The sequence below is a fragment of the Zophobas morio genome, unplaced genomic scaffold, assembly GCF_036711695.1.
Source record: "Zophobas morio isolate AGI-343-1 ecotype UQ-CSIRO unplaced genomic scaffold, CSIRO_AGI_Zmor_V1 ptg000017l, whole genome shotgun sequence".
NCBI classification, from domain to species: Eukaryota; Metazoa; Arthropoda; class Insecta; order Coleoptera; family Tenebrionidae; genus Zophobas; species Zophobas morio.
Genome location: NW_026972122.1, coordinates 12,628,874 through 12,650,879, shown reverse-complemented (window position 1 = coordinate 12,650,879; position 22,006 = coordinate 12,628,874). Strand labels below are relative to the sequence as shown.

Genomic DNA, 22,006 nt, shown 5'->3' with positions numbered 1-22,006 from the left:
AATAAAGCTGGCACTCTTTTCTTCGACTCTGTTTGACCCTCTGTTGCTGGGGTGTCTACTATTCCATTTACGTTAAAAAATTCCTCCAGCTGCTCTTGGTACAATGTCCAATTGTCCACTTTTGGATCAAAACTATCGATAGAACCGATCAGCGTCATCTTCTTGTTGCGTCACCACGTGTAACACAATGATTGTTTTTTGGATTTACCCGTCTTCTGCCGCGTTTTTTCTATTTTCTCCGATTTTCCTCGTCGCCAATGTTGTATATTAACTTTTATAGGAAATCTCTATTTGTTTAAAGTTGTTTATTCTACGATTCTTCATACATCCAAGCGTACAGGTCTTAAACCTAACCTCATTATTCTACTTATCGCTAAAGCTGGCTTTACCTCTTTTTTCTCGTAAAGCCGCGCTTACACTACCCTACACTAGGGGACATCTGGCCTAGTATGGCAAATATCAGGGAGTTTCCACCCTCTGCATTACTCAAGTACATTCAAGCAGTTGGGTGGCTTGACGAGTAGAGGAGCGGGAAAACACCCTGATATGGACTTGGGGAAGGTACAATGGGCCCAAAGGCGAGGCCTAAGTGCCGGCTGGCTACGGTCAGCCCTCATAAATTAAGAATCCAGAATCCAGAATGGTCCCCAATTATAACCGGACTCAATTTAGAAGTCATTTTAGAATTAGTTATGAGGCATATGAAGGCCTTTTAGTAATTTTAGGCCCACGTCTGCAGCGAGTAGGAAACAAGGGGCGAAACATAATACCAGTTGAAAAACAGTTACTATCAGTGTTGTGGTTATTAGCTACCCCAGATTCGTACAGGTGGGTGTAAACTTGCTATTTATGTATTGCTATAATTGTTGGTTGCACACCATTTACAGGTCAGTTGGTGAAAGGTTTGACATGGGAAAGTCTTCTCTATCAGTTTCTTTCATGAGGGTGGTAAAAACCTTAAATGTATTAGGCAGGCAACTTATCTCGTGGCCCAGGGGAGAGAGAGTAGAAAGTGTAAAGAGGAGATTTTTTGAAATGGCTCATATACCAAATGTCATTGGAGCTGTAGACGGTACGTTTGTCCCTATAAAAGCACCAGAACGTGATGCGGAAGTTTACATAACTAGAAAATGCCATTATGCCATTACACTTCAAGGAATTTGTGATTCATTCTTGAAATTCACAGACGTGTATGTTGGTTACCCAGGATCAGTTAGTGACACACGAATATTTCGCAATTCAGATGTGTACAGATTGATTCAAACTAACACAGCATCCCTGTTAAAAATGCCCAATCAAATCCAATATAACCCAATCTAAGTTAGATTGGACCAGATTGTGTTTGATTGGGTTAACTGGGATTCAATTTGAACTTATATTGGATTTGATTGGGCAAACACAATTAAGGGCCTTGAGTGGATTTGATTGGATTTGATTGTGAAAATTGGAAATAATTGTGTATTACCAATAAAAACATCTAAGAAGCAAAATGTGATGTGATAAATACAATTTAGGTTTGGAGTGTGCTAGAACGTGCAAATGGAACATTTTATTTTATTTTATTTTATCACTAACATTGATGTCCCTAATATAAATAATTTTGTTGCTTTCTTTTAGATTCCCAAAATGGCTTTGAGTTATCATTTGCAATAAACTGACAGCATTCCAACTACCGTATTGGCAGCATGCATTTTACATAATATTTGTTTAGAGCATGATGAAGTACAATATGGGAACCAATACATTGCTGAAGGACAGAATGCAATTCATGGTAATGAAGAAGCGGCACGTCATGAAATTGCTGAAAGAAATGGGAGAGTATACAGAGATCAACTTTGTCAAACTTTATTTCAAGAGTTGCAATAAATACACAAAATTTGTTCATTGTTAGAAGGCACAACAAATTTTATTAATATTAGTTTTGTAAACGTATAATCAAATAAAATAAATATTTCTATTAAAGTAGATAACATTATGCTACTAGGTATTACCTACTATATCAATAATAATAATAATAATAAGAGATAAAGAAAACACAAACATAACTACCCCTCTGGTAATAGAATAAATAAATATTTTTTAACTTTAAAGTTTTTTTAACAAACTCGCCATAGCATCCTTAAATACTTCCAAAGTTTTTTCTTTCCATTCTCTCATTTCTTGGTGGCGTCTCTCTCTAGCTTCATCTTTCTGTTTAACGTTATTTAAAAGTTCTCTCATTAAAGAGTCATTCTTGTCACTTCTTTTTTTTTTCTGTGGTGGCTCATCATCATCGTCTGTAAAGCTTTCAAGGGCTACAATTTATTAAATTATACTGATTCATACATACAAACAACTAGAGCTTGTACTCACAAGTATTTTCACGACTTGACGACGCGATGGCTAAAGGTTCAACATTAGGTTTTTTCCCTAATAAATCATCAAGTTCATAATAATATTCAAATTTGATTCGCTCCTCCCCACTGTGTGTATCCTTCATATTATCTCTTTTTCATATATCTATGTAAATGTTGTTCAATATAAATACAAGGTATATGTTTGTTTAATTAATATATTTTTTCCACTAGTAGCATTACAATGGCTAATTGTCGACTTGTCTAGAGGTCTGTAATTTGGAAAATTGTGAACCTTGGTCAATAATGTAAACGTGAAGTTGGCCACCTAATATGACAACTCTCCACAACTGTCAGAAAAAATGCGACATAACCTGAAAACGATCATTTTGGAAAATTTGCTTTTAAATTATGCCCTGGAATGATTTCCGAACCCTGAATTGATTATTGTCGGTGTAATTGACGATAAATTACTTAGTGATACTAAAACAATTTAATAACTGAAATATTACAACTTATAACAATATTAACGGTAAGGAAACATTTAATTCTTATTAAAATAATAGTTGATGGTGCAATTGTGGCACGTCATATTGATACCAGCAGTCCCTGTCTTTGTACTTGAATTGGAAAAACTGGCTGCAGGTATGTCTATCGTGGAGTTAAGAATTTCGTGCTCTGGACCGCGGGAAGTGGACGGGAATGAAACAGAAGTGGACGGGAATGAAACGGAAGTGGACCGGAATGAAACTGAAGCTGACGGGAGTGAATGTGTCGTAAATGAACTTTGGACCATTTCGGCGATTTTTTTCTTATCGGATATCGAGTCGTCGATGTATCCTTCTGCTACGCTGGAGGATTTCCATCCCCCGTGTCGCTTTAACGATAAAAGGTCTATGCCTTTTTCAGCCAAAATTGTCGCGGAAGTACGACGGAATGAGTGTCCTGTGTACTGGTCTGGGTTTTTTAATCCTAGGAATTTCGCTATAGTATTTGGAGTTTTGCTGATTGTATTGTGACCAATATTTTGTCTTGTAGGTTTATCCCCACGAAAACCAATCAATAATTTTGGCATATCAGGGGTAGGTCTTTTTGAAGTGTACTTTCGAATTATCTCAGTCCACAGAGGTTCTATCACAACAAATTTTCGCGACGCTCCATTTTTGCTGGTTGGTATATTCACAATGATAATATCCTCCTTGACTATAATGTCTTTCATCTTTATATTACATAACTCATCAGTGCGGCAAGCACCAGCCACTCCCATAACACAGATCACCTATGAAATGGTTTGTAAATATTGATGACAATTATAAGCAAAAATACCTTTTTTGATAAAAAATCTTTATCAGGAGCTTCTGTTAAAAATCGAGTGATTTCTTCTTGCGAAAACACGAAAGATTTTTTAGGTTTGTAACCTGCATTTTGTCGCTTGAGAAATGACATAAGTCGTGGGTAATTTTCGATTCTAATGTTTTCTTTTAGGGAAATTGTGGATTTGAGCATTGAATACGTTGCCCATAATGTGGATGCCTTTTTCGTTTTGGCCTGTTCGTTGAAATATACCATAAGCACATTTTCAGACGTTGTCCCAATTTTTTTCCCAAGCACCAATCCTTAAATTCTGAATATATCTTCAGGTACAGTTTTTTTGATTTTTCTGGAAGTAGCTGTTCTTACATGCGTAGTGCCGTCTCTTTTATTTCAGGAGGGGTACATGATGGTTCACCTTCCAACATTTTTCACAGAAAAAATTATTTAAAACGGGAAATATGGTGGAAATTGAAACAAAAGTTTTGGACTGTCAAAAAATAACAAAATTCCAAAGCTTACTAAAATGACGTGAGTACACGTTTTTATTGATGCATATCAGAAAAAACATTTTGAAAATTTGCAAACCTCAAATGGGCTACTAGTGGAAAAAATAGTATATTAACCACGTTTGTGAAGCCAATTCTAGACCTCGCGCTTTATAGCCCTCGACGCTGCGCGTCTCGGGTTCTAATTTGCGCTCGGTCTAGAATGACTGCCTTCACAATCTTGGTTAATAATATACTATTTTTACCTTTGCTTTAAATATTTCCACTTGTCACGACACTGACTGGGTGAAAGATGAAATTTATGTTTGGCCATTTCTTCAGCAATATTTCGCCATACCTTGTCATTTTTCATGGTGGTGGATAAAAACTGCGCTTGGAATTGTTTCACTTGTGCAATCGGCATCAATATTCCATTTCGACACCATACACGTCCATTACAATTTCCCTCATCAGCAGTACATGTGGACACAGCAGCAGCAGTTGTTATGTTAAAATAACTTTTTATCTCCTCCGTTAGAGTAGAAACACATGTGTCGTCTAAAAACTCAAAAGTGGGGAACGTTGATTTAACACAGAAAAAATTACCTTCTATTTGTTGCAGTAATATATTATTGCCATCAACGATGGGCTGGTTGTCTTCGTTGACGATTAGGCGGTATTTATTTGCCATATCTCTCTTTGACACAAACGAACAAAATATGATGCAACGGATTCCGAGTAATCATAACCTCAAAGTATAAAAAATTTGAAATCAAATAAGTCACGTTTGTCAGAACCGCCTTTTCACTCTCTATCGCCCATCATCCGAGGTGGGTGTTGACCATGGGTATCACTCTGGTAATTTTTGAACGTTTCTGACGTCATAACTTTGGATCATTCTGAATTATTTTGAACGGCAGGAGTTACGCTAGTATGATCCTTGTCTCATTTCTGAACGCACTCCAGGTTGTGGTTTATCCTATGTCCGCTCGATGTCTGCGCGAAGTTTGAATATCATCAATTCATCATCAGTACGCAGGATTTTATCTCACCGCTGCAATCCCCCAGTTGAAGTAAGGTGTGTTTTACGGCGAGTAGTCTACATTACTATATATTACTTCAAATAATAATACTCGATTCCCTTTTTAATTTTTCAACCACAGGGCCACAGATTTGTGATCTTGAAATGTTATATTATGTTGATATAGTCCAAATAAAAATACATTTGTAATCAAACTATCGCCGCGTCAGCACTGGTTCTAGCGTATGAGATACAATTCCGCGCGTTGATCATCACCAACTTCATCAATCTCTCGAAATAAGGCCGTTTCGATTTTGTAAAAAGTTGTTCCCGCAAAGTAGGCCGCGGTGAACATAAGACTGCGCCGTCTCCATAGCTCTACGTGAACTATCATTTTCAAATGTAAATTTGACTTTTTCAAATTCATTTGATATTTCCACGATGGGACGAAAATGTTTTGTTTGCGGAAATGCAGAAAAGCCATTTTTTAGTATTCCAAATGATGTTAATGTGCGAAACAAATGGATGGAGTCGTTAAAATTAGTTAATGGTTTGTAAAATGGAAAAAATGTAACAACTCGTTAAAACATTATTGTAGACTCGAGTAAAATAAGTGATTACACAGTATTATGTTCCAACCATTTTGGAAGAGACTGTTTCGATGCCAAAGCAAAACGTATGCGCCTTTGCAAAAACGCACTTCCCACTTTTAACGTAGATAAAAACAAATTTCTGTTAGCAACATACACTTTACTAACTATAGCCTTATATATTTCAGATTACTGATTCTACTAACATCCTACCGGGTCCCAACCCGACTGTAGTAGTTTTAGAACAATAAAATTCTAATCAAATTTCACATATGCAGTCTGATGAAAACAAAGAGTTTCAGGATCTCAAATATCAATGTAAGGTATTAAAGTTACAGCTTAAGAGAATGCAGGCAAAATATTCGCAATGTCTTATCAAAAGTAAATCATTTGGAAGAACAGGTCACTGCATTAAAAAAATGAAACATTGAGAAAATTATTGAGAATATAACCAATGCAGATGAAAAATCTTTATTTATTTTAGACATTCTAAAAAATTATAAAAAAATACCAAGATGGTCAGAAATTACCGTCCGTATGTGTACAGTATGGAGATTCTGCAGTCCTAAAGGCTATAAACTGAAAAACTACATTATAGCCGATCAGAAGATCGAATTTATGGTCTTGACCCATCAAAACCTGAAAAAACAATCGGTGAAAAACCTAAAGTAGCAAACAAAATGCTTTGTTTTGTGATACATGGATTATCCACAAGGTATACCATACCTACAGGCTATTTCTTCCGTTCTACGTTTACAGCAGATGAGTTATATTCACTAACTAAGAATGTGTTACAATTTGTAGGTAAATGCGAAAAAAAAAACAATAAGAAACCGCTGTTTGAACACAGTTTATGGAGTTGCCATGCCAGAACACTTAACGAACAACCTAGAACGAACAATATTGCAGAGGGCTGGCATAGTAGTTTCCACAGACGGATTCAGGCGAAGAATCCTTCTATCTGGAAATTTCTAGAAGAATTATTGGAAGAGCAAAAATACCAGAACATGAAATTGGACCATCAATTGGTAGGATATAAGGAGCCAGAGACTAAGCGGTACAAAGACAAGAACAATAGATTAGCGAACGTTGTCAAGCAATTTACCCAAAAGTAGAACGAGACCGAAGATTATTACATGCAAGTTTTACACCAAATTGCTTACAATTTATAACAGTAATAATTTTTTTGATAAATAAAATATTCTCTTGTTCATTTGATGATTTGAAATACAATGTTTTATAGTTTCGATCTTTTGTATTTCGGTATTTAGTTTTCGATTTTTTGTGCTTCGACGCAATGTATTTTCGATATTTTGTTATTCGGCCTTTGGTATTTTCGATTTTTTGATAATTTTCGATCTTTTGTGTTTCGACCTTAATTCCGCAAACCGGAGAGAGGACGGGATATAGCGAGATGGAACAAAGGAAGTATATGGATCTATTTGTTGGGATTTTCTGGGAAGGTTCGAAAGAGGTGATTTTTAAGGGGTCGTTGACAAGAATTCGACAATGGTGACAATTGGGGTTGCATATGCACTTGTTACAAAAGGAACGCACTAAAAAAGTGACATGTGGGGTAATTTGTGCGCATGCGCAGTTTTCTACGTGGGGAATTTGAATATCTCTGTTCGGAACGTAGCGATCAATCACATGACTAACCATGAAGTTCCTCCTCTAAACTAACCAAATACGATATGGATTTGTTGGTTGTCTTACTTGGGAAGCGTCATATAGTAAGGAAATAAATTAAAACAGTATTGTTGGTTGTCTAACTTGATTTGTTTGGAGCATACCCAAAAAAAACCCTCTTTAAAAAAATGCTAGGTGTAGGAGTCGAACCTACGCTCTTTGTAAGAACTAGAGCTTAAATCTAGCGCCTTAGACCGCTCGCCCAAACTAGTTTCTTTTTATTCGACACAATAAAATGAAATGTAATGTTAACATTGAATGAAACGATTAATAAATAATACCCAAAGACTAATCACGATTTTACATAACATCAAGCTTTATTATCCTTTTTGTTCTCTTTGGTTTGTTCCTGAAGAACGGGAATTTTATGGTGTCCCCATGGTAAAGTCTCTATGTTATCGTTGCAAATGTAGCGTTTATCGTCATTGTTTGTTAGTGAGCGTTTATTTACCACAATAGAATACAATTAAACGAGCTGAAAACTGTTGTGTGTTTAATTAATACATTAAAGAATTCTGTAAAAGTTAATTTAGACGAAGCACTCGTTCCAACACCTTTAATTTTATAATGATTTTTACCAACAGATTCATTATCTCTCAAATAATTGTATACTTTTGGACGTAAGATTGCGAATTCACTCATAATTTTAAATTTCATCTCATCTTTCATTAATCCAGGTACTTTTTTATGTACGCGAGGAATATTCCATATATATAATTTATTGGATAATCGCGCCTATCAAATTTTCTATGTGCATCTAAACGAATTATATCATAAATTCTATCGGATGATGTTGGAACGAGAGAATAATAGCTATTTATTATACAAGTGTCTTATAAGGCAAATAAGTCGGTAAAGAAATGTTTAGCCACGAGAGCTTGCTCGAGTGGCCTAATTTTTCTGAAGCGACTTATTTGCTGTTAAGACACGACTGTAATACATAGTTTTATCCAACACCTCCTTTAGTAACAGTACCTAAAGCATAATGAAATTCCCAAAAATTCAATGTCGTTAAAAGCTGGTATACGAGCCCTAACAACTAAATGTTCGGACAAGTATTCTTTTATACAAAAAAATGTAATTTAATGAAAAACAATGTATTTTACAAAAACAAAACTACAGTACTATATAAGTAGGTATCTTTAATGCAATATTCTCAACAAAAATTGTAATATTATTAACTTAACAAAATTATAACACAACAAGAAGCTGATATGAACGAATAAATTTGGCAACTAAATATTCGGACATGAGTATTTTTTTTTACTTAATGTGGTGTAACATCTTCTTTTGCTTTGATTACTGCGCGTATCCTTGCAGGCATAGTACTTACAAGACTTCTGCAGTATTCAGGAGTAAAACTTGCCCAAACTTCGTCGATTTTTGCTTTTAAACCTAAGAGCGTTCGTTGGGGGTTGTTGCGCAAAACGGATTTTATGTCGTGCCAAAGTGTCTCAATGACATTTAAGTCAGGACTGTTCGCAGGCCATGAAAGGACTCTGATATCATGATCCCGAAACCATTTCTTAGTACTTTTTGCGGTATGACATGATGCACCGTCCTGTTGAAAAATATAATCGTTGTCCGGATACAGTTTTTCAACAGAGGGCAACAAACTGTTTTCTAAAATTTGTTGGTATTTCATGGCGTTAATAGTCGTTTCCACCAATTCATAATTCCCCAACCCTTTAGCTGACATGCATCCCCACACCATTATTCCTTTAGGAAACTTTACAGTTCGTTTTAAACAGTCTTTATTGAACGCTTCACTTTTTGATCTTATCACTCTTCTCCGCAAATCTCCCACGCACACATCAAATTTTGACTCGTCACTAAAAATGACCTTTGACCAATCTTCCATGGTCCATGCCAGCTTAGACTTTGCCCAGTTGTACCTATTTTTCTTTTGATTTGCCGTTATTAAAGGTTTTTCTTTGGCCTGTAACGGCACGGTGGAACAAATGTAAACCAAAAACTTAAAAATTACCTTATAAAAACTTAATCCTGACATTCTCGTGACAGCTTATGCCCTATTTCATCCGTCCATTGTGCTGTTATGTCCCGCAATGTGTTTCTTCGATTTTTTTTACAAAGTTTTACAAGGAGCCTTTGACTTCTTTCTGAAACTAATTTCGGTCTTCCTGAACTTTTTCCTTTAACGTCTAGTCCACCAGTTTCGCGATAATGTGAGATTATATCCGCTACAGTGGACTTTGCTAAATTCAGTTCTTCACTAATTTCCCGAATTTTTTTACCTTGGCAATACTTCTTTACAATAAGTGCACTTAATGATTTTTCAAGTGGACGTCCACAAACCATTTTGTTAAAGAATATATATATTTTTCTATGGATCTTACAACACAGTTAGGTAAAGCAGGAAGAGGAGAATGATATTTATTAACAATCAAACAATTCACACCGCCTACTTAGTGAAAATTATTTTTTTTATTTATTTGTCCGAATAATTAGTTGCCAAAGTGTATTCACTTTTTCTGAAAAATCCACAGTCATATTTCAATTAAAATTCTATGTAAAGTAAAACATTCAACTTTTTTATTAAAAACTATTCTTTGAAATCTTAGCTTCCTATTTTTATGTGATTTGATAATAAAAATTAAAAATTAATTCATAAAGAGTGGTTTTTGAGCGCTCCGGTTAGTTTGTCCGAACATTTAGTTGTTAGGGCTCGTAGTCAGGATCACGAAGCAATGCGTACACGTCACGGACTCTGTATGACGTCATGCGTCTACCACGTTTATCATACAAATGAATCGGTTTGAAAACTGTCAAAAAACAGGTCGGCTTGTTATTGTTGTGGTTTGTTTTATTTATGATTATAGCATGAGAAGACCGTTAATGTAAAGCAACAGTTAAGAAATAAGCTACACTTGCAGTGTTTCAGCACACAAGAGCATGCTGCAGGCTGCATAGACGCTATGAATTACAAACTCAGGCACAGGAAAGATCATGACTATAACCCCTTTCACGTGTTCCTAGTCACTGAAGCACTTGTGAAATCGATAAAACTTTAGCATATGTTTTGCTATCAGTCGTACCAATATAATTTCCCCCAAATTGATCGATTTTGATCCGTATTGCCACGTATTGCGGCGCGTATTTTTGATTAAGTTTTGGTAACGGATCTACGTCATCCATGACGTGTACGCATTGCTTCGTGATCCTGAGTATAGTCTATGAATAGGTTCCCGTGTGCTTGCCACGACAAATTGTTTGTTCATGTCAAATTGAGAAAATTTTTAAAATAGAAAACGGCTTATGCACTCGTGATATCAGTGGCGTAACTACCGGTGTTCCGTGTGTTCGCCGGAACACGGGCCCGCTGCTTCAAGGGGCCCGGTCCGGTCACACGAACATTTTTTTTTTATTAGATTTTTTTATATTATTGCCCAAATTACATCCCGAAATAAAAAATTCGAAAATGTGGGGTAATCCCAGGATCGATCGTTCATTGCTTTTTACGAATTTTTTGCTGCAAAGGGCTGGACTCAATAAACTCGGATTTTAGCGACCGACACCGGCGCTCGAAAATGCAGCAGCATCTGTTTCTAATAAACCTGTCGCAGTGCCGCAATCCCATTGTGGCAAATCTAACATCCCATGTAGTAAATTACCAATCTTTATCGGACAAAAGTATGACTAATTTATGATACAATACATCAAAATACTTAAATTTTGCCCTCAGATCTACAGTGAAACTTCATGCTGTAATAAGACGTGAAAAAAATTCAGTTTCAGTTGTGTTCACGGTTGTGTTTCATGAAAACTTTCGTATTTTCAAAACTATTTTAATTTTGTACTTGTGGTGCTTTTTTGGAATAATAAAATATTTCTGATGTATGTTACAACTAATTTTTTAAGTAGAAAAAAAACAGGACTGGGAAATTATCACAGCATGTTTCACTTTTCTTACAATATCTTCAGCGGAAAGATCTTTTTCGAAATTAAAAATGACTAAACATTTTTTAAGAAACACAATGGGCCAATGCAGATTATCTTCATTGAATCTCTCAATTGGAAATCAAATTGCCAGAAGCTTAGATGTGTCAAATTTTGTATCAATTTGTGCCCATTGGAAAGCAAGAAGAAAACAATTTTGAGATTAAAAAAAATGGGCATTTTTATCTATACTTCTATACTTATTTATATTATAAAGCTGAAGAGTCTGGTTGGTTGAACGCGCTAATCTCAGAAACTACTGTTTGAATTCAAAAACTCTTTTTGTGTTGGATAGTCCATTTATCGAAGAAGGTTATAGAGTATAGACTATATATCACGCTACGATCAATAGGAGCGGAGCAGCAATGAAAAATATCCGAAAAACAGAAAAATGATTCCTCCTTTGACAGCTTACGTTGCTTACGCTGCTTAAACGGTTAAAGTTACATAAAAATCATGTATGATGGAATTGTTCCCTTCTAAAAGTTCTAAAAAAAATTCCGCGACAGCATATGTCTACCTTTTAAGGTCGACTCGGTATAACCTTTTTTATGGTAATGAAATTTGTTCTAAAATAATCTAATATAAAATTCAGGTGTCACAATGTTTGTAACCAAACTCGTCCGAAACGGCTTGACCGATTTTTATGAAATTTTTTGTATATATTCGGTAGGTCTAGTAAACTACTTTTTATACCCCTAAGTGATAAGGGTGGCCCACCAAATTTTTTTTTTAATTTTTACGGATAATGTTTCTGGTGTAAGCGAAGACGTGCTGTTGGGTTACTTCTTTAACGTCAGCAAGAGAGTTGGACAAAATATTCCATGTTAAGAGCGACATTAAAGCTTCACGAAAATGCAGATATTTCGTAATATGGCAGATTGATCGCTTTTTTGAAGAACGCATCTAAAAATCACAAGCCAAAGAAAGCAAAAGTTCTTGAAAGAGAGCACATTCAACAGTTTCTAGTAGAGGCACCTAATACAAAGTTTTTGATGATGAAGGAAAGTCGATTTTGTTATTTGAGAATGTAATTTAATTTTTTACATTACAGGTGGCACTAATTTTTGGTGTATCAGGTGGCTTGTCGATGTAATGAATTAGTGACAATATCAATCGATAACGTAAAAGATAATGGATCCTATATGTTGGTATCTGTACCAGATACAAAAACAAATGTTTCACGCAGCTTTACCATCATGAAAGAAGGATTTTCCGTTAATGTGCTGGATATTTGTAGAAAGTATATGTCTGTGTGACCTAAGAATGTTTCAGGTTGTTTTTGTGCTACAGAAGTGAGAAATGCACAGTACAGTAAGTCGGAATAAATAGTTTATCGACAATACCATCAGTAGTAGCAGATTTTTTTTAAATTACCAGAAGCAGAGTTGTACACAGTATGAAACGCACATCGGCAACTTTACTATTTAATGCTGGAGCTGATCTTGGTATGCTCCAACGTCATGGCCGATAGAAAATGACAAGCGTGGCACAAGGCTGAAGAGTCAATTTCCAGCGAAATGATTATTGCTAAAAAGATCCTGGGTAAAAATTCGGGAGCGGAAAGCAGTGTTGAGACTGAGAAGACAGTCACTGTTGAGATTGAGAAGACAAAAAATGATCGTGAGTAGGGTGTAAATGTACCCGCAGAAACGTGCGTAGTGTGATACTTCCGGTGTTTGCGTATTGTCTAACTTCTTTGTAAACAGAGAGCCCGCATTTTGTTATTTATATATCCCGGTGCCTTAACCTAAAACATTTAAAGAGGGGGCGTACGCTCCTAGGAAATGATCCCCCCGACGGTGTGGCGCTCGCTCCTACGGAGGGGGACCCAGACGTTTGAAGAATGGGGGCGTAGGCAAATAAATAAAAATAAATAAGTTAGATTTATTTATTGACATATTATTATAAAGCCAGATAAAAATAAATTGTGCATTATTCAAACTACAAATACACATTTTTTGAGAACCCACGCAAAATTCATGATACGAGTACATACAATTAGGATGAACTTTTGGTAGGAGTTCGTGTAACATCGATGGGGATGTTGGAGATGATGTTACTACCAAATTCTTAATTCTCGGTCGAATAGTAAATTGATCCAAGCGTTGTCTGTCGAGGAAATTAACAAGAGCTCTATTTCCAGTATAAAACCACAAGCTTCCGTTTTTTCGATGAGTAATAACAGAGATCGCTAAAAATGTAGTTTTAGAGTGATAATGAGCGAACTAAACCGCTTAAAAATCAGTTTCCATTTTGAGTTTTGACCGCTGTCGATTTAGATTTGATCTGGCTTGATTTCGGGTTAATTTTCTTTCCGCGACTATTAATTGGACGGCTTTTTGCAGAAAGGCACCAATCCACAAAATTGAATTTTTAAAACAAACATGAACTTTGAACCCTAGAAGACTTCATGAACGTATTCCATATGTTAAAATAACGATTTTTTAATTCTATTTAACTTTTTTTTACCATAAACCAATCAACAGTTTCTTTAAATTTTGTAGTCATTTTTGCAGAAAGGAACCAGTCCACAATAAGTTGTATTCTACTATAGTAGTCGACATTTTGCAATTTTTTACCTATAACTCTAATAATAAAGACTGCTTTAAGCCTAATGAATGTCTTTTTACATATTATGTTGGTACCTTATATAACACTTTAACGATAATAGTTCCACCTCGCTCAGTTTGTTTTATGTAATACAGAGATTCTTTTAGTTGTAACTTATTAGTTTTTTTTATTTTTTTACACATATAAAAATTAAAAATGAGCTTCTGTTATTTTTACGTGTTTTTATAATACATATCACATTATATTGAAGTAGACTGTGACATCACCTTCTGCATAATTATTGTCACATAAATAAGTTGTTGTGAACTTTTTCTGTAAACTTACAAGTTTTATCTTAAATTATTATGGATTCGGTTGTGCCATTAATTGAAACGGTAAATAAAAATATTTTTTAGTTGTTTATGATATCACATTCTAATATTTTTAGAAACTGAACCATTTTTCAGAAAATTCTTTCAGTGCACTGCAAGCAATAGCAAATTATTATAACACTTCTAGTGAGTATAGTGATTCAGAACAGCTACTTACTCTGATGATGAACATAATAATCTAAATAATGTTCCACCCATAAATTTTAATCAAACAACAGGGAAACCAAAACGAGGCCTAAAAAGGAAGTTTTTAAATTTGACAAGAGATGAAAACAAAAAGAGAAGAAACAGTAACAAACTTCATTACGATTACAAATCCAATATTCGACAAGAAAAAGCATTCATTGACTACAAGTGTTCTTGTATGGCCCAATGGCAAACCGATAAGTGACCCCAAATTGAAAGATTTGCAGTCAATTCTGCATTTAATACCGGCAGATGCACAACCCTTCTACAAAAATCTAGCTTCTTCTGGTCACATTCTTTATATTTTGGTTCATTAAATAATATTATTCTAAGTATGTCCTTTATTTTGCAGAATAGAACCAATCCACAAAATATTAATTATTTTTAGGAAATAAACGCATAGGACCCGTACACCATTTTATGCCTGCAAAGTATAATTATTTTGATTTTTTCACATACATAAAATTTAGAAATTTCTTTTATAGAATTATTAAATGAAGAAAATTACGTTTTTTAATTTTTCTCGTTAATAATTTGTTGTGGGTTGGTGCCATTCTGCAAAAAACCGTCCAATTAGTGAGTGATTTATTTGCTTAAAATATCAATCATGAGATTCATGAGTGATTCTGAAAGCGAAAATGTCGAAGTCGAACACGCATGGAATTTAAAATAAAAAAAATCTTGAATGCATGATTACTTACCGTTCAGCTGAACAGTAAGTAATTTACTTACTGTTCGCCTCTTAGTTATTAGTCGTAGCAACCCGTAAACTGAACTTACTGCTATGGAAACCTGTACGGTAAATGATCGAAAAAGCAATGGTCGTACAAAAATAAATTTTATTATTCTGGTGATGTACCTAATCATTTGCAAAACACTGTCTTATCAACATCATCTACACTATCGTCATCAACGTCAACGATAAATTCCATAAATAAGCATATAAAGATTCCTAAAGGTACATACGAAATAGAAGCGTTGGAAGCGTACATTCAAGATTATTTGTGTGGGAGAGAGCCAAGTGATGGAATAAAAAACGAAACGTCCTCTCTAAAACCCAACGGAAATACGTTAAAGTGTGAAATGATCTCTGTGTACATAGATTTTACACCTGACGATAGCATAGGTAAGTTATTGGGATTCTCGAAAAGACGACTCTCACCTAACAAACTGCACGAGAGCGATCTACCTGTTAATATAATAAAGATGCATACGATCAAAAAACTACCAATAAAATTACCACGAAGAGCTCTCACCAATATCGAAATCGAACGTTACGTTAAAAAATAAAAAATCGCACATTTTCGTGGCGTATTTATGAAGGACGAGCTCGTAGGGAGGAAACCTCAACGATATGAGTCTTCCGTTATAAATTTGGATAAGAAAACAGCGCCAGGAACTCATTGGGTTTCTAACGATAAAATTAATGATCGTGTGAATTATTTCGATAGCTATGGAAATTTGTCGCCGCCGCTGGAATTAATAAAATATTTCAAGAATTGTAAAATCTTCTTCAATCACCAACGATTTCAAGATCTCTCATATAATTGTGGACATTTATGTTTACAATTCTTGTATGACGCACAAAAAAAAAATCGGTAATTACGAGTAACTGAAGGAAGCATGTGGTTGTTAATCTTGACTCCCCCACTCAACATCCTACATTTAAATACCCCGATTTTCAGCTAATTAGAGCCATTCGACTTCAAGTGTCTTCTAAAAGAAATTCAAAAGTGAGTGAATCAAGTGTTATTTCAAATATTTAATTTTTTTATTTTTAGAAAATGTCTAACGAATTAGACTCGATCATGTTATTGTGTAAAGTTCATTCACGGAATCTACCATTTGTAAGTTTTTATATTTAATTATTTTTTACTAACTCTTAATATTGCAGTACCTCATTGAAGCATCAATTGGAAGTATTAAAAGATCGCATCAATTAGTATTATATAACGGAAAATTATTTGACTCCGAAAAATATTTAGTGCAAGTTAAAATAAATAATCACGACGACGTGTATTTCTACCATTTATCTAGTAAGTATTACAAAAATTAATTCATAATACTCAATATTTTTCTAATTTTAGATGATCCTCCTGCGGGGCTCAATCGTAAGATTTATCAAAATTGAATAAACTATATAATTTAACATTTTCTTTTTAGATTACAACGAAGATCTGTTATGAAAATATTAATAAATAAAATATAATTCTAGTTTTATTTCTGTTTTTTTATTTCTTTTAGCATCTTTCAGGTGAAACAGTTGTTGGTTAATGGTAACATCGTTTTCCTCTTGCTAGGAATGAAGCTGTACTAAGTTAAAGCGATCGGGATTCGTATAGGTAAGCAGAAATTGCTTCCACTTAAGGGTATAGGATGGTAATTTCTATTTATAGGTGAAGAATACCTTCAACTCTTGAAGAAGCTCCTCGTGTATGGTTATGGTTTAGTTCGTGAGTTGCGATCCTGATGACCTTGGTGTAGTGAATCAACTTACGCTGATGAATATATCGCACTCCGGCGAGAATAACGTCACAACTAAAAAAAACGTGATGTTGAGTTAATACTCTAGTGAGATGTGTGTAATTATTATCTTCAAGGTGGAAAAGTGTCATTTGTCAACTAGCAAAACACACCAATAGAGGGCAGATATGTCGTTTTTCCGCTTGACAGATTTTACGTTACATCAAGCAAGAATAGTGTCACTTCTGAGTTCGTACACGAAATTTCATGACGGTTAGTCAAGAAAAACGACACAACTTAAAACAGTACCCTTTTGTTGCAGGAGGTAAGTTAATCTTTAATAATTCTAAGTACGTCCGAAGTCTAAAAGTGTCACTTTTATTTTATAAATACACAAGTAAATGATTCATTTTCTAACAGAAAAGATAATCAACTTTTGAGATAGAACAATTATTGTACTTTGGACCCAATTTTCAATTGATCACTATTTCCCTTAATATTTTTCTTAGAAAATGAGTGTCACGTTGTTTTATTTCGTGTTGAGTCAATTTCTAGTTGTGTTTCGTTGACATTCGTAAAGTTTGTAGAATTCAGAGTTGTGTAATTATGCTTGATGCTCTGTATTCATTATTACAGAATTGTAATAGTTAATTGATTATGCATTTTGTTTTCCTTTAGACCAATTATTATGACTACAAGAGGGAAAAAAATTGTCAATGCTGCTCTGTTACAAATGGAATTAGCAAATAGAAAAAAAGATAAAGGTGAAGAAAACATCAACAGTGAACACACAATCGATGAAATACGTTTAGAACCCGCTTTCGACGACATGATTGACGATATTGCCAAGGTTCAAAACGAGATTGGAGAAGCTGCAAAAGATGAAGCTGAAAAGCGAAATAAAACTGAAGTAAACAAATTCTGTAAAATGTCACCGGAAAAATCCTGTGAAAGTACAATTTTGAATGTAACAAAAAATCTAAACCAGATTGAAAAAACAAAAGGTTTACAGACTGCAAGTGAGAATGTTAGGAAGTTTAGTCGGAATAAAGAAAATAGGAGTCCAATCGATCCTCAGAGTCCTCAATGTTCATTTTGGAAAAGTTCCGGTATTAAACATGGAACAAAATTAAAGTTAAAAAAAATTACGAAAACCGGGAAACAGCAGGCATTTGAATCCGATGACTTTTTCTCGGCAGAAAATGGTGATGATTCAGACGCAGACCCGGATTTTAATGGTACATCAAATAATTCTTCAACAAGCGACAGCAGCTTCTATGAAGAGAAGAAACTGACGGAAATAGGACATGAACGTGGAAAACGCAGTACGGCTGAAGATGTAGTTGTTGAGGAAGAAGTTAGAGTAGTACTCAATGAACTAGCAGAAAATCAAGATCTGCCAAAAAAAACGAAAAAGAGAAAAGCAAATCCAACAGAGTGGAAAAAAGAAAAAGCAAAAATTCTTAGAAACAGCGGAAAAGGTTACCTTTCATCTGCAAAAGTTCCAAAAGAAGTAAGAGGGAGGGCCATTCAGCAACCTTGTGGCGACAAATGCAAAGTAAAATGTGCAAATAAGATCAGTCAGGATATGCGACAAAGAATATTTGATCAGTACTGGAATCTAGCAAATCTTCAACTGCAGCGAGAATACATCTCCAAAAGTATGAATGTTGTTCGGCCCGCGTATAGGTACCCGAGAGAAGGAAGTCATCGAGGTTTGAATCATGCTTTCTATTTCACAATTTCTGGAAAACTCATACGTGTCTGCAAAATGTTTTTCAAGGCTACACTAGATATAACCGACCGGCCAATCAGAACGGTAATTAAAAAAAATACGGATGGTTTTGTAGCTGCTGACCAAAGAGGGAAACATGGAAAACATAGAGTATTAAATCCTGACTTGGGAGCGAGCATTCGTGAACACATCAATAGTATACCCAAAATAGAAAGCCACTATTTACGAGCCCAAACCACAAGAGAGTACATCGAAGGCGGAAAAACAATTGCAGGATTACATCGTGACTACATGGAGCAATGCATTCAAAACAACGTTTCTTATGGAAATTTGACACAATACTCTAGGATTTTCAATAATGAATTTAATTTAAGTTTCTTCACTCCCAAGAAGGATCAATGCGAGCTCTGCGTAGCTTATAACAATGCCCAAGATGCAGAAAAATGTGAACTCAAAGAAAAGTATGAGACACATCTCAGAGAAAAAGAACTGTCTAGAGAACAGAAGAGAAAATACAAAGAATTAACAGCAGTAAATAAACGTATTATACTGGCAACCTATGATCTCCAAGCAGTTCTACCCGCTCCACGTGGAGAAGTTTCTGTTTTCTATTACAAGTCCAAAATTAACAGCTATAATTTCACAATTAGTGACATGCAGTTCAAGAATGTCGCATGTTACTTTTGGCACGAAGGAGAGGCGAACCGGGGTGCAAACGAGATCGGGACATGTGTGATGAATTATATAAAACAGACAGCTGAATTACATAATGATGAAAATGTCGAAATGATCTTTTTTTCCGATAATTGTTGTGGACAACAAAAAAATAAATTTATTATAAGTATGTATTTGTATGCAGTTCAAAAATTTACTGTTAAATCGATAACCCACAACTTCCTAATAAAAGGACATACTCAAAATGAGGGCGACAATGTTCATGCTGTCATTGAAAAATCTGTAAAACAAGCTTTGAAGTCAGGACCAATATACCATCCAATGGAATATGCCAGAATAATCCGCTCAGCTAAAAAAACAGGTGTACCTTACAAGGTAATGGAAATGTCACATTCAGATTTTACAAACCTGAAAGATCTTGCGCAGCAGATTGGGCCTAATTTTAGCAAAACTACTGAAAACGAATCTATTAAAATGGGTGACATTAAGATCATCAAAGTTTTGAAGGACGAGCCTGGTGTGATTTATATAAAAACATCGTATGAGCAGGAGTTTTTTAAGAAAATAAATGTTTTTGGTAAACGAAAGCATCCAGTGAATTTCACAACGCTGAATTGCAAACCAGCATATTCAAGAAAAATTAATATTCCCGACAGAAAAAAAACCGACATACAGGATCTCATAAATGGGAACCACATTCCTAAATTTTATGAAGCATTGTATAACACAATTTTAAATTAATGGTTAAATTAGTAATTTTAATATAAGGATAAGGTGTTATTATAACTTTTTCACAATAAAAACGTGTTTTTTACGTTTTATAAATATTGTCATAAAATCTTTCACAACCTTCCCTCCATTAGGTATAACTTGACAGTGATAAATTTAGTTTTTTTTTTTTTAAAGTGCTGCAGAAGATGATAGAGTTTTGAAATATTGAAGCGAGAAAACTGACACAACTAGAAAAGAAAATGTCACAAGTCAGAATATAGAATATTGTTAAGCAAGAAAAGTGACACAACTCAAAGTACCTGGCTTATTCTACCCCTGGGAAACATCTGGTTAGGAACAATTTTTATATTGTCTATTATTACTATAGTAATAGTAGAATTATAAATGATTATAATAGCAATTGAGCTCCCAGAATCAATAAATGCCTGGTAAGCGCGTTTACAGTTTAAGCAATTGGATTTTTGCTAATACTGACAATTTATGTTTTTTTAGATGTGACGTTATTCTCGCCGGAGTGCGATATTACTATTATGATATATTAATAAAATGTTTTCTAAAAAATAAAATGTTTCTAAAAAATATTTCTAATTTTTTATTTTCTTTATTTTATAAAAAATGACATCTTAAAAATGAAACAGTGTTAGTGAAAAATATAAAAGTGTAATGAGAAACAAAAGACTCTTTAGTCATGTATAAGACGTTTTCTTTGAAGGGTGTAACAAGTACGCTCTCTGAAAGTTACGAACCACCTATTGAGCTCGAACCTAATTTGAACTACTCTCTCGCTCTCATTGGTTTCTATACCAATAACAATATTCCTAATATAGAAAAAAACACTGATAAATTCTACTATTCTGGTACACCTCCGAAACATTTATTATCTGTGACGTCATCAATCACCAGAGGAGACAACGAGGAAGATTTAACGGATGCTTATAAGGTGATTACAATTCCTAAAGGTGCATACGAAATCGAAGCTATCGAAGCGTACATTCAAAACAAATTGTGCGGTAGAAACGCTAGTGATAAGGTTAAGAACGAAATTTTTTCGTTAAAACCGAATGGTAATACGTTAAAGTGTGAAATTATTTCAGTGTACGATATTCATTTCAATCCGAAAGATAGTATAGGTAAATTATTAGAATTTTCAGATAGAACACTCGAAGCTAATAAATTGCACGAGAGCGATCTTCCTGTGAATATAATAAAAGTTCATACGATTCGAATCGAGTGTAATTTAACTAGAGGCTCGTACTATCAAAACAGAGAATCTCATACTATACACGAAACTGCTTTATCAGTAGGTCCGGCAGAACAAATCTTCGTCGAACCTATAAATCCTATTTATTTGCCATTAATCCATAGAAATAGCATTAACAATATTACTGTTAATATAGTGGATCAAGAAAATCGATTGATTGATTTTAACGGACAAACTATCAACGTACGCTTAGCCTTAAAAAAAGATGGGGTTAGTATTTAATAGAAAAAACTATGGATCTCATTCAGTCTTTTCGAGACGCTCCATATTGAGTGATCGCAGTATAGAAATTTTAAAATCGCTCGGTTACGATGTCCTCGTTCGCACTAGTTACGAAAATTTTCGATCAACCGCAAATGGACGATTCCATTATGCGAATAGAGCGTCATTCATATAGTCCAGAAACACGAAATTTTTTAAAGAGCGACGAAATCACGATAATCATCAATCAAAGCGATCTTTGGATCGATCTTTACGATTCCTTCATTCAAATCGACGGTAGATTAATAATCGAAAATGAAGGTGATGGTGTAATCGCGTTAACGAATAATTTCGGATATTATCTGTTCGATGAAATCAGCTATGAATTAAATAGCGTGGTAGTTGATTCGGTGCGAGAT

General features: G+C 34.6%; 4 protein-coding genes across 8 annotated transcripts in view; 2 read left to right on the top strand and 2 right to left on the bottom strand.

Moving 5' to 3' along the window:
- LOC135130431 (protein fem-1 homolog A-like) overlaps nt 1-22,006 on the bottom strand; it is a 58,685-nt gene that overhangs the window by 10,256 nt on the left and 26,423 nt on the right. Inside the window, exon 2 of one of the 2 annotated variants that reach the window (XR_010280771.1) lies at nt 16,928-17,058. The exons of the other annotated variant lie outside the window; for it this stretch is intronic. The gene's annotated coding sequence lies outside the window, so the exon portion shown is untranslated. The remainder of the gene's footprint in view (nt 1-16,927; nt 17,059-22,006) is intronic. 2 annotated transcript variants of the gene reach the window in all.
- On the top strand, nt 641-1,925 carry LOC135130530 (uncharacterized). Its single transcript, XM_064057923.1, has 3 exons — nt 641-828; nt 888-1,072; nt 1,618-1,925. The coding sequence occupies exons 1-3, from the start codon at nt 641-643 to the stop codon at nt 1,656-1,658; spliced, it is 414 nt and encodes a 137-aa protein (XP_063913993.1). The 3' UTR covers nt 1,659-1,925.
- LOC135130430 (uncharacterized) lies at nt 1,897-7,971 on the bottom strand. 3 transcript variants are annotated; one of them, XR_010280768.1, is made up of 4 exons: nt 4,739-7,971; nt 3,660-4,690; nt 2,353-3,612; nt 1,897-2,294 (listed from the first exon to the last, which is right to left on the bottom strand). XR_010280768.1 is itself a non-coding variant. In XM_064057811.1 (3 exons), exons 2-3 carry the CDS (start codon nt 3,900-3,902, stop codon nt 2,878-2,880), a joined length of 978 nt encoding a protein of 325 aa, XP_063913881.1. In that variant the 5' UTR covers nt 3,903-4,690; nt 4,739-7,971; the 3' UTR covers nt 2,301-2,877. The 3 variants fall into 3 exon arrangements, 1 of the variants encoding a protein (XP_063913881.1); XR_010280769.1 differs by having other exon boundaries at nt 1,900-2,294; nt 2,353-2,499; nt 4,399-4,690; XM_064057811.1 differs by lacking the exon at nt 1,897-2,294 and having other exon boundaries at nt 2,301-3,612.
- LOC135130429 (uncharacterized) lies at nt 15,597-20,631 on the top strand. Of its 2 annotated transcripts, XR_010280767.1 has the most exons (7): nt 15,597-16,253; nt 16,302-16,367; nt 16,415-16,556; nt 16,608-16,631; nt 16,684-16,862; nt 16,917-17,308; nt 20,300-20,631. XR_010280767.1 is itself a non-coding variant. In XM_064057810.1 (2 exons), the coding sequence occupies exon 2, from the start codon at nt 17,672-17,674 to the stop codon at nt 20,132-20,134; it is 2,463 nt and encodes an 820-aa protein (XP_063913880.1). In that variant the 5' UTR covers nt 17,049-17,308; nt 17,662-17,671; the 3' UTR covers nt 20,135-20,157. The 2 variants fall into 2 exon arrangements, 1 of the variants encoding a protein (XP_063913880.1); XM_064057810.1 differs by lacking the exons at nt 15,597-16,253; nt 16,302-16,367; nt 16,415-16,556; ... (1 more) ...; nt 16,684-16,862; nt 20,300-20,631 and adding an exon at nt 17,662-20,157 and having other exon boundaries at nt 17,049-17,308.